At 34.7% G+C, this 15,832-nt stretch overlaps 1 protein-coding gene and 1 long non-coding RNA gene across 2 annotated transcripts; both read left to right on the top strand.

Annotated features, from left to right (window-relative positions):
* Positions 1–3,635, top strand: LOC132121231 (uncharacterized). The gene is made up of 5 exons (XR_009426255.1): positions 1–129; positions 206–423; positions 1,343–1,442; positions 3,017–3,119; positions 3,350–3,635. It is a non-coding gene; the product is annotated as an uncharacterized LOC132121231 (long non-coding RNA).
* A 914-nt stretch (positions 3,636–4,549) lies between these two features.
* On the top strand, positions 4,550–15,054 carry brsk1a (BR serine/threonine kinase 1a). The gene is made up of 13 exons (XM_059530433.1): positions 4,550–5,527; positions 5,619–5,713; positions 6,467–6,552; positions 6,671–6,811; positions 7,964–8,080; positions 10,166–10,199; positions 10,292–10,360; positions 10,522–10,668; positions 11,554–11,585; positions 11,818–11,982; positions 13,168–13,265; positions 14,415–14,562; positions 14,660–15,054. The coding sequence occupies exons 1-13, from the start codon at positions 5,443–5,445 to the stop codon at positions 14,862–14,864; spliced, it is 1,422 nt and encodes a 473-aa protein (XP_059386416.1). The 5' UTR covers positions 4,550–5,442; the 3' UTR covers positions 14,865–15,054.
* The last annotated feature ends 778 nt before the right edge of the window (positions 15,055–15,832 follow it).

The following is a 15,832-nucleotide window of genomic DNA, read 5'->3' as shown; positions in this document are numbered from 1 at the left end:
GTCCGCTTCGTGAAAAACACCCCGGTTTCAGGAACCCTTTTCGCTATCGGCTCCGGAATCACGAAATGGGCGATACTAGACAACACCTCGCCGCTTCTGTCCCCTTCAGTGGATTATAGATAGCAAAATGTATATTTTTTCTGTATATTATGGATCGATGTTTTGCTCAGATACGAGGTCTTTTCATATACGCCTTTATTTACAGATTTGAGGTGGCATGGGCCACCGGTTTCGAGATCAATTTCTCATCGTTGCAGGGAGAAACGCACAAAAGATGGCGCCTCGTTCGTCTCCCTTGGATTTGAGCCTCTGACAAATACAGCTGCAGCGAGCCTGTAGGCGGGAGACATGCTCACGCGCGCCGCTAGAGGGAGCCGCGAACACACTGACGTTAACGCGGATTGTGTTTAGGAAAAACATGAGGTAAACAATCTTTTCGCCAAGCTCAGCCGTAGTTCCAAAAGAAAAGTATTCGAATAAATATTTTAATTGACAAACAAGTTAACGATTTAAATATTATTTTGAATTATCCTTTCTTGTTCTTATATATAATTGCAAAATTATAAAAAAGCTTATTTTTCTTATTCCTAGGCACTGGCATTAGTTTATTATACAGTATTACTAATTTTAAAACCCATTAATGTCTATATATATATATATATATATATATATATATATATATATATATATATATATATATATATATATATAAAAGAAAACAATTATTTATTTATGTTTTCAAGAAGTATAGATACAGCCAGGGGTTTCATTAGGATAATCAATAATAATAATAATAAAAATTTCAAAAGGTAGAAATAAAGTTGTGTGTGTGTTATATCCATAGACTGTATAAAACCGGGTTATATATATCTGAGATATTTTGCTTTATTTTGTAGTTTGCGCTTGTTCCTACTGGCTCTTGTAAAGCTGCGCCATCTAGTGTTTGATTGTGGTCTGTCCATGCCTTATATTCGATGAAGTCAAAAATAAAGGGACTTTATAATAAACAAGGGACTTTAATAAATGAAAATGCTGCCATATATTCACCATCCTGTTAACAATAAAATGTAAGATTAAAAAGGATATGGAAATTATATGGAATATGGAAAATACACAGAGAGAGAGAGAGAGAGAGAGAGAGAGTATGCACCGCTGTATGTGGCATTAAAAAAAAGGTACATTCTGTTCTATTCTAATTTTTCCCAGGTCACCTTTACTATATGATTCTTGCCCTCTGACACTTTCTGGAACCTGTTTCTCCTCCCTCTCTTCCTCCTCCTTCCTGCACAGACTGGGAAGTAATCCTATATATATTAGTTGTTCACCCTGTACTTCTTTAAAGGCTCTTTTCAGCTCACTGACATTGTGTCACACGAACAAAGAAAAATGCCAGAAGAAGTTCCTGCTCAGTGCAAGGCTCCCAAAGATGAGCTGGACAAATGGTGAGTCATATTTCAGTAAGGATATAGTACATTAATGCAACATTGAATTTTGAATACTTTAAAAATCTGGTGCTTTTTTTTTTTAAAGGGAAAAAAATAAACTTACATGCTTTATAGATCAGCATGAATGTGTTTTTAGTTATACACTATCATATAACACCTCTATGTGTAGTATATAGGTTATGAGAAGTGGTTTGTGAATGAAACTATTTGAAAGGCTAGTTAAAATATGTGTTGGATACTGAACGACAAGATTGAGCACATGGTGCCGGGGGGAGCAGGTTTGGGAAGTGATGATGCAGGTGGAAAATTATCCATGTTAGCCATCATGTTACTAAGTTAAAGCATGTGGCAGGAGCACTAATTCCCCTTTGTGCTTGTGTTTGATATCGACAGAGCTTTGGAGATACATATTATAATAGTTCCCGTCTTTTTTCAGCATTGTAGGCTTTTACGCATAAATGATTAACCTCCATTTATAATTGTGAACAAAGCAAAATGCTCTGTTTCTAGGTTAAAAGGTCAGAGGTCAATGCGCTCACTCAATGACATAATAATTTGAACTTTCCGGTGAGTTGCACAAGTTGTACCATTTATAAGAGAAGTGCTATCTACTATGTCTCTCAATTGATTTAGTCAAGAGTGCTCATTGTAAATGAGTGGTTATCATTTGCAGTGCATCACTTCTGGGTTGGTCGCTTACACAGAAAAAAAAACCAGCATTTGTCAGAAACAGAGTATTGCGTTAAATTCATTAAATAATCATTCAGAGTACATTTGAGATTAAAAAAAAATAAAACAGAGGCTTGAGTTTTTCAGCATGAATATGCATGAATGCATACAAATCCAAATATAATTAAACATCTCATATTTGTATGCAACATTCAGAGCAATATGCCAATTGCAATTTATATTTAGCAACTTTAGCAATGTATATGTGTGATTTAAATATAGCCTGGTTTCAAATAGACTCACACATGGAAAGGCGAGGAGAGGTGTGCTCACATTACATCGTCTGTATTGCACTGTCTGTGTTATTTATGAAGGTAATCGTTGCTGTCATGTGCAAATCTGGGGCCTGTACCATGAAGCCGGTTTAGCTGGCTAGCCAGGTAAGTTTCAGGTTAGTTTGCACCAATCCTGGGTTTTAGGTACCATGTAAGTGGCTTGGTTTTTAGCAGCATTCATGTGGTGAACAAATAATGCCTTTTTTCATCAATTCTGTTCAGATTATGAAACAAACTCATCTACATCTTGAATGACCTGAGGATGAGCACATTTTTTACAACTCAGATTTTGGGGTTAAATATTCCTATAATGAGGTCTATATATAAAGTATTTAATGCCAACAACTTATATCTTAAAAAAAGCATGAATCTGAAGGCTCTTTCATGTGATGACGTAACAACACCCTTTGACTCCAAAGAATGTGTCCCCTTTGATCCTGACATGAGATCAGTCATCCAAAAATCAATGCACAGTCACACTGCACAGCACAGAATCATATTGTCATATTGTCATAGGTGTACACTACATATCACTGATAGCACTAAACACATTGTTTATGTGTCCAGTGTTCAGGGGAAGGGTGCAGAGGGCTGTAAGGAGCTGCTGGAAGCTTTTGAGGCCTGTATGAAGGGGACCATGGCAGCCACGTGAGGGAACATGGATTTACATGTAAATATCAAATACTGTTCTTCCTGATTTCTTCCTTAATTTGTTATGCTTTTTCATTGTGACTTTTATTCTGTTTGAAATGTATCTGCAGTTTAATGTAGCACAGAGCGTTTCATTACAATAGTATTGTGATGATTGTGTGCACATTTATATTCTGTCTGGAATGTTTGAATGCATTGATTTATTGATTTTGATTTTGATCTGGTTTTCTTTTGCTATTTTTAACTTAGGTCCTTCCTTTCTTGGTCCTCCAGTGCCCTTGCATTCCCTCACTTGCACTGGACTAAACCATTCTGAGGACAGTGAAAGGGGTGCAAGAGCTGGAGAGCAGTGGAATTGTTTATTTTGATCCTGGGAAGTCTCTGTTGGTTTACCTCATGTTATTTGTAGCAGTGGAAGAAATAAGAAAACGTTTTATTATTATTATTTTTATTATTATTGTTTTCCAGATTTCACACTGTAATTAAACAGTGCATTTCGTTTGTTTTTCAATAAATCAATAACCATGACAATTAAGAGGCAGCTTATGTTTTCACTAAATAACTGACACTAAATAGCTTCATAATAATTAATTGCATGCAATGATTGATTGATTGACCTTTAACTGCAGTGGTCTGCATTGCTAACTTATGCCAAGCACATTGGCAGCGCTGCTCATGTGGTTTCCTGAAAGTGGGCCTGTAGACACATCAACTGACAGCCAGCACCATCTATTGAAGAAATTTTCTTACTTTTCATCACATATTAATCATGCAGTTGTCATGTACGGTTTATAGTATTGCTAGTTAGGGCCTATGTAAGATTAGAAAAGGGTTTACAGAATTGATTTATTGGGGGTTATATGCACAATGATGTAAATTATTAATAATAAGAATTATTATTAATATTGTTATTATAAAAACATATTCATATACAAATATTTGCACAATCAAACCATTTGTATCACGATTGTGACAGAAAATAAGCACAATGACATAAAACAACAGCAACAATATACAATAAAAATAATAATAATAAGATACAAATAAAAACGATAAACTCATTCGAGCCTGTCTGAATCATTAAGACTTCGTTGAACTCGTCAAGTATTAAAACGTTGATTTTGTTTTTTATTTACATTTTTATTTAGATATTTTATTTTATTTTATAAAAAAAAAAATGTTGACCGAAAGACATGAATGCTTAAAGCAAAAAAAAAAAAAAAAAAAAAAACTAAAATAAAATAAAATAAATTCCCATGACCTAAACAATTTGAATACACATGGTGTTTTATTTTTTATTTGTTTATTTGTTTATTTATTCCCGAGTTCTGTGTAGTTGGTACTTGAAGATGCTTTTCATTCAGTGCCCTATACACATGACTGTATTTTACTCTTCTGTCTGTGAGGGACAGATCTGTGGCGCGAGGTGCAGTGTAAGTGTGTTTGTGAGGGAGGGTTGATGATGATGAGGAGGAGGAGGAGGGTGTGGGACCCGGATGTTGATGCGAGGAACCAGAACGGAGAAAATAACGCAAATAAACCGTCAAGACAGGCAAAATTTCAGCGATCAGTGCGCAACTTATCAGTCACCATCAAAAACATCTTCCTCAAAAGTGTCCGGCGGATGCGAGCGTGCGTGCGCGCGACCGGCGAGAGAGGACACACGGCGGATACGCGAAGGATGAGGATGCTGCGGTCCGTGCGGCAGGATGGAGCTCAGCATCAGCATCAGCAGCAGAGATGAAACAGATCTGCCAGATCCGCTGCAGTGATGCGAGAGGACGCAGAGCGACCTGGATCTCCTTACAGTCACATACGCCATCGGACTACTCTTTTAGCTTGTCTTGCTGAATGTGAAACGGGAATAGATTTACCTGTTTGTTTGTTTATTATTCAACTGTAAGATTCTGGCTCCTTTATTCTGGCTCCTCTAGGCCTTGCACGAGTGTACTGAAGGCTCTTGTTCACTAATATTTCACAGTTAGGAGGAGTTTCTAAATGGTGTTTTTGTCATGAGGTGATGGCCAGCTGGTAGATGCATCTAGAAACAGGAGCTTAGTAACTGGACCTGGCTTTCTGTAATGACATGTACTGGGAACAAAAAGTCTGATAGATTAAGAAGGGTTACTTTAATTGGTAAAGCTATGAATTAGGCTCAAATAGATTTGAAACAATACACAGGCCCAGATGACAGATTCTAGGGAACCCCGAGCTCAGCATGGATATATTCCTGGGTTGTTGCAGACCCTTGGGAGACTATTTTAGAAAAACTCAACTCAGAAACGGTACGCTGTGAAAATATTGCATGCAGTAGCAGGTTTAACAGGAGCCAGGCTGCCACTATGTCTAAGGAACTGTCAGTGACCCAGGCAGCTCAGTATGTGGGGCCGTATAGACTAGAGAAGACTCTCGGGAAAGGCCAGACAGGTAAGGACATGTTGTTTATATATTAAATTGTCTGACATTTCTAATCTTTTCAAAGCGTTCGTCACTGATGAATTGTCTGTGATGTCAATAGGTCTGGTGAAGCTCGGGATTCACTGCATCACTGGTCAAAAAGTAGCCATCAAAATAGTCAACAGAGAAAAACTTTCCGAATCTGTGTTGATGAAGGTAAAGAAATATATATATTTTTTCCATTGCTATAGTTTTTGTAAAGTCTTGCAGTAATAAAAACTAAAATGTATATTATATATAATATAATTATATATCACTAATAATAATTAAAATGTATATTAAATCTATAAATTAAATTATAATATTATACCTGTTAAAAGTGTTATGTATCACTGTGGTACAGTTATGGTATCAGATACTATACAGTACCACATGATTACCATGTTATTTAAGTATCACTGAGATACTATTATAGGTTGTATTCATATTTTGAATATTTTTTTATATATGTATTTTCTGTTTTAATTATGTGTTTTAATTTTAACTTTAGTCATTTATTTGTTAGTTTTTTTGCCATTTGTATTAGTTTTTTTAGTTTTGTCTTTATAATATTTATTTCAGTTTTAGTTATTGTACATCTAGTTAACTAAATTAAAATGATATATTTCAAATTTAAATACAATTAAACATTTTTTTAATTTCATTTGACTTTTTAAGTAACAAAATGTTTATTTACTTATTTATTTATTTTTATGGTTTTAATTAATTTTAATAACCCTGTCGTATTCATGTACTATGATATTTACATGGCATTCCCAGGCAAAAAAAAAAAAAAAAACCTGGAATACTGTGGTACTTTTGTAATGTTCTCTCTAATTTAAAACGTTATTGTGCATCATGCATTTGCTAGTTATAAAGATAATAAATAGATAATATATAAATGATCTTTTCTTCTTCTCATTCAACCAGGTGGAGAGAGAAATTGCTATTTTAAAACTGATTGAACATCCACATGTGTTGAAACTCCATGATGTTTATGAGAATAACAAATACCTGTGAGTTACACTTTTACATGCTTTCTTATACGCTTTTTCAACACATTGTTCTTCCTACTTGGCCTTTGTCCCTTCTTAAAACCTTTGTTCCACTTGTTCTCTGGCTCCGTTCATACAGATATTTGGTACTGGAGCATGTTTCAGGAGGAGAGCTGTTTGACTATTTGGTGAAGAAAGGCAGACTGACGCCTAAAGAGGCACGGAAGTTCTTCAGACAAATCATATCTGCTTTGGACTTCTGTCATAGTCACTCTATATGGTAAGACTTACACACACACACACAAACACAATTCTTAATATAATAATATAAATTACAAAAAAGAACAAGTCCTTGGGGTAATGTTTTGCAAGCTCACATATTTTTTTTGAGAAGCTTTATGATTTTCAGTTTGGTTAAAGATTATTAAAATCAAAGTATGTGCAAAGTGGTCCCACACTGACCGCATCACAAATGAGATTTATTTATGAAATATGCTATACTCACACTGTAACTCATACTGTAGATCATATTATTCTAAAAACAAAAATAATATTAGTACAGCATTTGCTGGTGGCTATTTTGAATAGATGTTCAATTATATTTGAATATGGTAACAAAATACTATTTGCATATGGTGTTTTGCCCCATCCTTGGAGTCATTTTCCCATAAACTGTTTTTACTTGATTTTTGAAAAACCTTTTATTTCATTTTTTTTTCACAGATTTATGTTGCACCTTCAACATAACTAAACTAAAATAATAACGAATAACGAATAAGACTTATACTATAAAAACATTGTTACTTGAAATAAAATAAATGTTAATCTAAAATATATAAAAATAAAACTTATTTTATTTCAGCTAGATGCCAAAACAGCATTTCTCATTTTTTCCATTTTTCATTTTCACAATTGACTAAAATACTAAAACATAAATAAATAAACAATAACAACTATAGACATATATATAAAAATATATATAATAAGTATAAAAAAACACAGCTTATGTACGAAAACGAACTAAAATTAAAGTGAAAAATAAATAATGAAAAAATAAATAAGTGAAAAAATAAAATGTAATTTAAAATAATAAAAATAAACTATAATAGTGTATCAATGACACTAAAATAACACTGCATCTTATATTTCAGGAAAGGAAAACAATTCCCTTAATGGGATCTTTTAGTGACAAAGCCTATAGACACTCTTATTGATTACTGTTTTTAACATGGTATGTCCCTCGTATTTTAATATGTGGTGGTTCTAGCTCTAATATCTAAACTGGGCAGATACAAGTGTTTAAAAATGTCAAAGACAAGGATGAGTGAAGTATTAATGTTTTGACGCTGGACATCTTCCAAAGTGTGTCTCTCTGTGGAGGGCTGTTGGTGAACACCGTGTTCAGAGCCGGTTGTCCTCTGTGCTCTTGTAGTCATAGAGACCTGAAGCCAGAAAACCTCCTGCTGGATGAGAGGAACAATATCAGGATTGCAGACTTTGGCATGGCCTCACTACAGGTGGGAGACAGTATGCTAGAGACAAGCTGTGGGTGAGTATTGTGTATGCGTGTGGTTTATAATGCTGTTAGCTTGCTTTATTAAACTTTAAGATGCATGCATTGCAATAAGAAATTGATCATTTTGATAGTTCATGATTATTGATCAAAACAGTTTTCCAGCTGTGTTAAAGGACACAATACATAGTATTTGAACACTAAAGCCACACATTTTACTGTACCCACTATGTTTTAGCACTGCTAGATTATTTTAGCATTTGGTTCATGTTAATTTGAAATATTCCTAGCATGTTTTAGTACATTGTTGACATGTTTTTTCATGTCACTAGAATATTACAACATTGATTTAAGCTTGTTTTGTCACCTTGTAAGTCTTAACATTTAGGTGTTGTTAACATTTAGTATGAAGCTAGCATGTTTTACTATGTTGCTAGCATGTTTTTAGCATGATTTTATATATTGCTACCATGTTTCATCACGTTGCTGCCAGCTGGGACATTTTAGTTTGTTGCTAGCAGGTTTTATCACTTTCAAAATGATTTAATACTGAGCTAGCAGGCTTAAGAATTTTGCTAGCACATTATAACATGTTGTGGCATGTTTATTACTTTAGTTTTACCATTTTCTTAGATATTTTTTATCATGATCTAGGTTGTTGCTAGCATGTTTCTACCATGTTTCATCTCTTTTCTAGCAAATTTTATATTGTTGCTAGCATGGTTTAGCACTTAGCTAGTAGGTTTTGTATGTCCTAACATGTTTTAAAACTGTGCTTGCATGTTTTCACATTGTATTAGACATTGCTAACATTTTTAACAAGAAGCTAGCCAGTTAACATGTTGCTAGCATGTTTTTAGCATGTTTTTATATATTGCTACCATGTTTCATCACATTGCTAGTACATTTTGGCTTGTTGCTAGTATGCTTTAACATTTAACTAACAGGTTTTAACATTTCCTACCATGTTTTAGCACTGTGCTCATAGGTTTTCACATTGTATTACGCATTGCTAACATTTTTAACAAGAAGCTAGCCAGTTAACATGTTTCTAGCATGTTTTTAGCATGTTTTTATATATTGCTACCATGTTTCATCACATTGCTAGTACATTTTGGCTTGTTGCTAGTATGCTTTAACATTTAACTAACAGGTTTTAACATTTCCTACCATGTTTTAGCACTGTGCTCATAGGTTTTCACATTGTATTACGCATTGCTAACATTTTTAACATGCTTACCAGTTTTAACATGTTACCATCATGTTTTCATTATGTTTTTTTTTTAATTGCGACCATGTTTATTCATCTAATGGGTTGTATTGTAACATGTTCTAAAAAGTTTTATCACATTGTCTGTTTTAACATTTTGTTAAGTGCTGTTCAAATTTTTAGCATGAGGCTAGCATGATTTAGTATATTTCTAGCATTTTTCTAGCATGTTTTAACACGTGAATGTTTTAGCACTTACTCTAGCGAGTTTTAGTGTACCTTAACATGTTTTAGTGCTGCTAGCATGTTTTACATTTAAAATTTTTTAATTTAATTTATGTATTTAGCAGACGCTTATATCCAAAGTGACTTACAGTGCATTCAGTCTAACATTTTTTACCTAACGAGTTCCCTGGGAATCAAACCCACAACCTTTTGCACTGCTAACGTAATGATCTACCACTGAGCCACATTTTAGCATTGTATTACATTCTAGCGTGATTACGCTTGTCCTAACAATTTTAGCATGTTGATAGCATGTTAAAGCACATGAGTCGGAACAGCCTAAAGGTCTGTGCCCGGTTTGAAAGCTCTTGGTTGCATTAATTTTTAGTAATTTATTCTCCGAAGAGAAAGAATTGTAGAATTGTAGATCAGTATACTGGCTTGTCAAGCCAACACAGTTAAGCACAGCTTACTACAACTTCCTATTCCTTATTGCTTAATTATATTTTTAGTTTCATTTAACCTCTTAAGCCCAGGGGAATGTTTTTGTATTTTCGCCTAAACTTGATATACCCAAATTTAAATAAATGCCACAGAATTGTTTGTAATTGAAACAGCTATGTTATTTTAAACAAACCATGCTCTCTCACACCCTTCCATACTCTGTTTTCCCAAACTATTTGCAGATCTCCTCATTATGCATGTCCAGAGGTTATCAGGGTAGGTCCAAAAAGTAACCTCTATGTTTTAGAGCATCATTCTGTTTGAAGGTGAACCCCTGACCATATTGCTACCTTTGGCTTCTACTGTAGGGTGAGAAATATGATGGTCGACGGGCTGATGTATGGAGCTGTGGAGTCATTCTCTTCGCTCTGCTAGTGGTGAGAAAAAAATTCTCTCAACTTGTCAGAGAGCATTATACTTTCCCCCACTTATTACTAATTTTTAGCTCACAGGTTGTTATGCAAATAACTGAAACACACCTTGCTTGTCATTACCATCCATGTCTTTGTATCTGGGAATTTCTGTCCGCTGTCCTCAGGGCGCGCTACCCTTCGACCACGATAACCTGCGGCAGCTGCTGGAAAAGGTAAAGAGTGGAGTGTTCCACATGCCCCATTTCATCCCACCCGAGTGCCAGGCTCTGCTGCGGGGCATGATCGAGGTCAACCCTGAAAAAAGAGTCACGGTGAGGGAGTACTGTGATTAAGCATTCAGCATACTGTGGTGGTTCGATAGCTGTAAACATGTCCAAGTTTAATTAACTTGATAGAAGTTTTATGGATGGATTTATTTTAGGTCTATATTTATTACTTTTGAAACCATCTACACCACACAGTGTCACATGATCCTTCAGAAATCATTCTAATATGATGATTTGCTGCTCAAGAAAGATTTCTGATTATCAGTATTGAAACAAGTTGACCATGATACATTTTGTTCCGGGTTCTTTGATAAATACTAAGTTAATTGTTTTTGAATCAGTGTTTTGGAGTGCGAATAAAACTGGCCAAGTCACAAAGCTTCATTACATCATGTGTTGAACACTTGTTGCAACATTTTTTTAATTCAAATGGTTTGCTGCTAGGAGGCGTTGATCTGGTGAACTCACAGACCAGTGACTAATATGTGGTTTTAACTGATCTCGGGTCAGTTTCATTATTAATTTAATGAATTTTTATAAAAATGATTGTATAATATCAAAAAGACTTAGTGATAGTTAACTATTTTGTTGCAGTTCTGCATTAAAACAAAAAAACAAGAACAACAAATTAATAAAAAGAACACAAATTACAAAAAAATCACTTAATCTACAAATCTACAAATCATTAATACCATTCATTGTAATGATTTGTAAATAAAATTTAATTGGTTTGTAACAGGTGTCTGCATGCATGCTTGATCTGAGGTCTTGCTGCATTTACACTGCTTTGATCAGCATTTTGATCAGTCGGTTCAGCTGATTCAGAATTGCGAAAAGCTTGATTTATCCCATCACTAATCTTATAGCATTATAGCGCCACCTGCTTGTGAACAGACTCTACTAATCACACCGTCTGTTGTCCTTCTGCAGCTAGAGGCCATCCAGAAACACGCTTGGTATCAGTAAGTACTGGTTGTTTATATTGATTATTTGTATTCTCGCTATCACTGTAGTCAATCTACAGAGTTTGAGTAAGAGCATATTATGTGTGTTTATGGCTGCATTTCAAAAATAGATCTGTATTTATATTGTTATGAAATGATTTTAGCTTGTGTGTTTTAGAACAGGCAAAATCACAGATGATTTGTGCAAGCAGCTCAAGTTCATATGTGTGTTTGTTTGTGTGTGATGAAGAGCTGGACGCAATGAGCCGTGTCTGGAGCTGCCGCCCCCGAGGCGCGTGAGCATGGGACGGATCATGTCTCTGACAGAGCTGGACCCAGATGTGCTGGACAGCATGTATTCTCTGGGCTGTTTCAGGGACCGGGTTAAACTGGCCCAAGACCTGCAGTGTGAAGAGTGAGTGTAACATCAGCACTTTTGCAGCATTTTTATTCAGAAAATGTAAAAAAAAGTAGGGTAATCTTTGACAATGTAAAGGCTTACATATTAAATAATAGTCAGGAAAATCATAAAAAAAAAATTTAACAGTGTATCGAACCTTATCGAAATCTAAAAACAACAACAAAACAAGTATATATGTTATTGATGGCACAAATATGATATAGGAGAATGGAGCTTATACTAAAAGAGGAAAAACAACCACCTATATTTTATTTAGAGGCCCAAACTGATCCAAAGTATGCAATTGAATGAAATCCAATAATGTGTTTTAGTAGATGATGCTTAGTTTTATGCTGAATTTTATTGTGGGGACAAAGCATATAATGCAAAACAATACAGCGATGATTGAGAGGCGAACAAATAAACAAAAACCTGATAGATCATATTTGCTACTGATATTTGAACATAATTTAAATTTTTCTGAAACATTATGTTTGGATAACAAGTAATCCTAAATTGCTTCAGTCCAGGTGTTATTTTTTTTTATATTATTAAAATATATAAAAAATATTCTTATGTTAACCTTATAACAATTTAAAGATTTCACATCAAAAAGCTCTGATGCCAGTGTTTTAACAATTAAGGCCCGTTCACACCAAGCACGATAAGTATAAAGATAACGATAAAGATATAGTTCTAAAAATCGTTCTCAATATTAAAGAATAGCAGAGTCCACACTACAACTATAACGATAAAGGCACAGTGAAACGGTATCGTTGGAATCATTTTCAGAACGATTTTTTTCCAGCTGATGAACGATATAAACATTGACATCCAATCAGAATCCATCCTGCTGTAATGAGCTCGAGGATTTAAAGCGGCAGACGCTTTAAGATATAAACTCAGAATAAACAGACGATATCGTTCGCTGGTGTGGACGCTAATATCGTTATCTTTATAGTTATCTTTATAGTTATCGTTCTTGGTGTGAACGGGGCTTTATACTAAAAGGCCTTTTCCTTGCCATAAAAGTATGATCTATCAATCAGACAGCAGACGGCTTTTCTTTGTGTACAATTCTAAGCAAAGTTTTACTCATTGAACATTTCTATGCCTTAGAAATGTGTATATTAAATATGATACAATAGGCTTCGGGTTAACATTGTTATACTCTCTTCTTTCTCTCACTCTTTTCCTTAGAGATAACCAAGAGAAGATGATCTACTTTCTCCTGTTAGACCGTAAAGAGCGCTATCCTAGCCATGAGGATGAGGATCTTCCTCCACGAAATGACATTGGTGTGTGTCTTTTTCTCTGGAGTGTTTTATTTAACACAGTTAAATCTACATCTTCAGCCACTCTCTTGGTCTACAAATTAGTAGAAGAAGAATTTTAAATTACTGTTACTAATATTGAACTGTGTGGCCCGTATGTATTACATTTAGACATTTGGCAGACGCTTTTATCCAAAGCAAATTATTGGATTTTCTGGAATAAAGTTACTTTGTGAAATGTGCTTTTACTTATATAATACAATTACAGGGATAGATAATCCAAAAATACAAATAATGCCATCATTTACTCACTACTGTGTTGTTCCAAACTTGTATGCATTTCATTTGTTTCTAAAACCTGAAAGAAGATCAAACAAAGAGCAGTTGTAGTTTTTTAACTTTTATCATATGGACAAAATACAATGGAAGTCCATAGTGACTGAAACTGTGAAGTTATTAACTTCTTTAAAATACCTTATTTTGTGTTCTGTACAAAAATGTCAATTATACAGATTTGGAATAATATGAGGATGAGTAAATGATTTTTCTTTTTTTGGGTGGCTTATCTCTTTAACATAAAGAATGCAAAGTGCACACAGTCCAAACATATTATTTCTAGCATTGCTAACTTGACATTTCAGCATAATCATCATCAAACTAAAATGCAGCCAACCAAACATTTTATAATAACATTTTTCATTCTTCTTCTTCTTCTTCTTAAATTTTTGTGGAGTGAGTTAGGTGTTTTTTCTCTCAACAGTGCAGTTTTGATCTGCTGTGACTTTTTCAGGAAAATACAGTGCATTTCATTAATTTGGTCGTTTTTTTTAATCTATAATTCCATAAACAGCTTTTAACATTCAGGGAATCTTTCCGTTCCACTAAAGGTTCTTTATAGTGGAAAAAAGTTTTTCAAATTTTGTAAATATTCTTCACACTATGAAAAACATGGTTCTTTTAAAATCTGTTTACTAAAAAGGTTTTTTGTGGATCCAATAATGGTTCTTCTATGGCATTCGCTGCCAAACCCCCCTTTTTGAACCTTTATTTTATTTAAATGTCTTTAGATTTTATCAGTTATATACTCCCTGGTAACTGAACTCACAAGTGTTGCTATACTCTACTGTTTGATCTACATGCACATACTCTGTGTTTTGCACATCTATATTATAGACCCTCCACGGAAGCGTGTAGACTCACCGATGTTGACCCGTCACGGCCGCTGCCGGCCAGAGAGGAAGAGTCTGGAGGTGCTGAGTGTGACGGAGCAGGGCTCTCCCACACCCCCACGCAGAGCACTGGACACCTCGCACAGCCAGAGGTACACATGCAGTCATAAACACATTTTCCTGCATATATGGAACTTTGTAAATATTGATTTAGCCCTGCTGACTCTCGAATGCCACACTCCTGTATAGATCTCGATCTGTAAGTGGAGCATCAACGGGCCTCTCGTCTAGTCCTCTAAGTAGTCCCAGGGTAAGTGCCTGTCTGCTAACCTGTTTTTTTTCTACTAAAAAGATGAGTCACTCAGAAGCAGTGTTGTCAAAAATAAAGATTTTTTTTTTAATCGAGAAATGTTTGAATACTCATTTTCCCACAGTATTGATAGACCAATGCTAGCTACAAGTTCTTACTCTTTCTTCTCTCTGAAAGTGACTTGACACTCACCACACTGTGTATTTTAAATAAATAAATATATAGTCTGTTGTGCTGCGTTTAAGGGTGAAACACATGACACATGAGCATCTCACGTTTTCAGTGTCTCAGAGCAGCTCGGTTTACAGTAAATGCAGCAAACCCCATCTCTGCATAATTGCCATCATTTTTGTGGGCCGATATTTACATCATTTTACAGGAATCGTAATGAGAATTGTTTGTAAACCTGTTGTCACAGACGTTTAAATGGCTTCAGTGCAGTGTACAGTTAAATAATTTATATAATTCTTATGAAATATTCAATTTTTATTTACAGTTAAGTTAATGTTAGTTAACTAATGAAACCTTATTGGTTTGTTACCAACATTTGCATTTTAAGATGCATGTCTTGAGTTGGAATTTTTGTTAGTTAGCATTTCTTATATCTTTGTTATTACTCAAACTTACTGGACTGTTTTAATGTGAACATGAATATCATTCAGTCTTAGGCCCAAAGTATACTTCAGTTTTGTATACATACACTAGCGTATGCGTACAGTTGAATGATCCAGTGTCCATGCTATTTCTCTCTAGAAGTTATTACTGATAAAAATATCTTTGTACTCTTTTTAACTAATATAAACATAGAATCTAATAACTCTCTCACCCAAGCGCTTGTCAATGCATGTCTATTGTTGCGGTATTTTATTTTATTTTTTTGTTCTGTCTCTTTAATTCCATTTTCTACTGTCAAATATCGGTCCGGGCCAGTGTTGCCAACTTGTGGAACAACTGAGTAGTGCAAAACAAATTCAATCTGCATGAGCGATCTGCGCATACCAAGAATGTGCGTTTACAAAAATTGGTTGGTGTGCAGTAAGTGGGTTATATGGTGATGGGATTTGCTTTGCGTGCACTGTACATTGACTCGCATGTACACGTAAAAACCAAAG

The sequence above is a fragment of the Carassius carassius genome, chromosome 39, assembly GCF_963082965.1.
Source record: "Carassius carassius chromosome 39, fCarCar2.1, whole genome shotgun sequence".
Taxonomy (NCBI): domain Eukaryota; kingdom Metazoa; phylum Chordata; class Actinopteri; order Cypriniformes; family Cyprinidae; genus Carassius; species Carassius carassius.
Note: the sequence above shows the minus strand (reverse complement) of the source record. Positions and strands in the feature narration are given on the sequence as shown.

Excerpts from the sequence above, each read along its gene's own strand:
- brsk1a (XM_059530433.1), top strand. The coding sequence starts at position 5,443 with ATGTCTAAGGAACTGTCAGTGACCCAGGCAGCTCAGTATGTGGGGCCG. Across the intron at positions 10,200-10,291 it reads CATGTCCAGAGGTTATCAGG|GGTGAGAAATATGATGGTCG; the intron begins GTAGGTCCAAAA and ends CTTCTACTGTAG. Across the intron at positions 11,983-13,167 it reads CAAGACCTGCAGTGTGAAGA|AGATAACCAAGAGAAGATGA; the intron begins GTGAGTGTAACA and ends TCTTTTCCTTAG.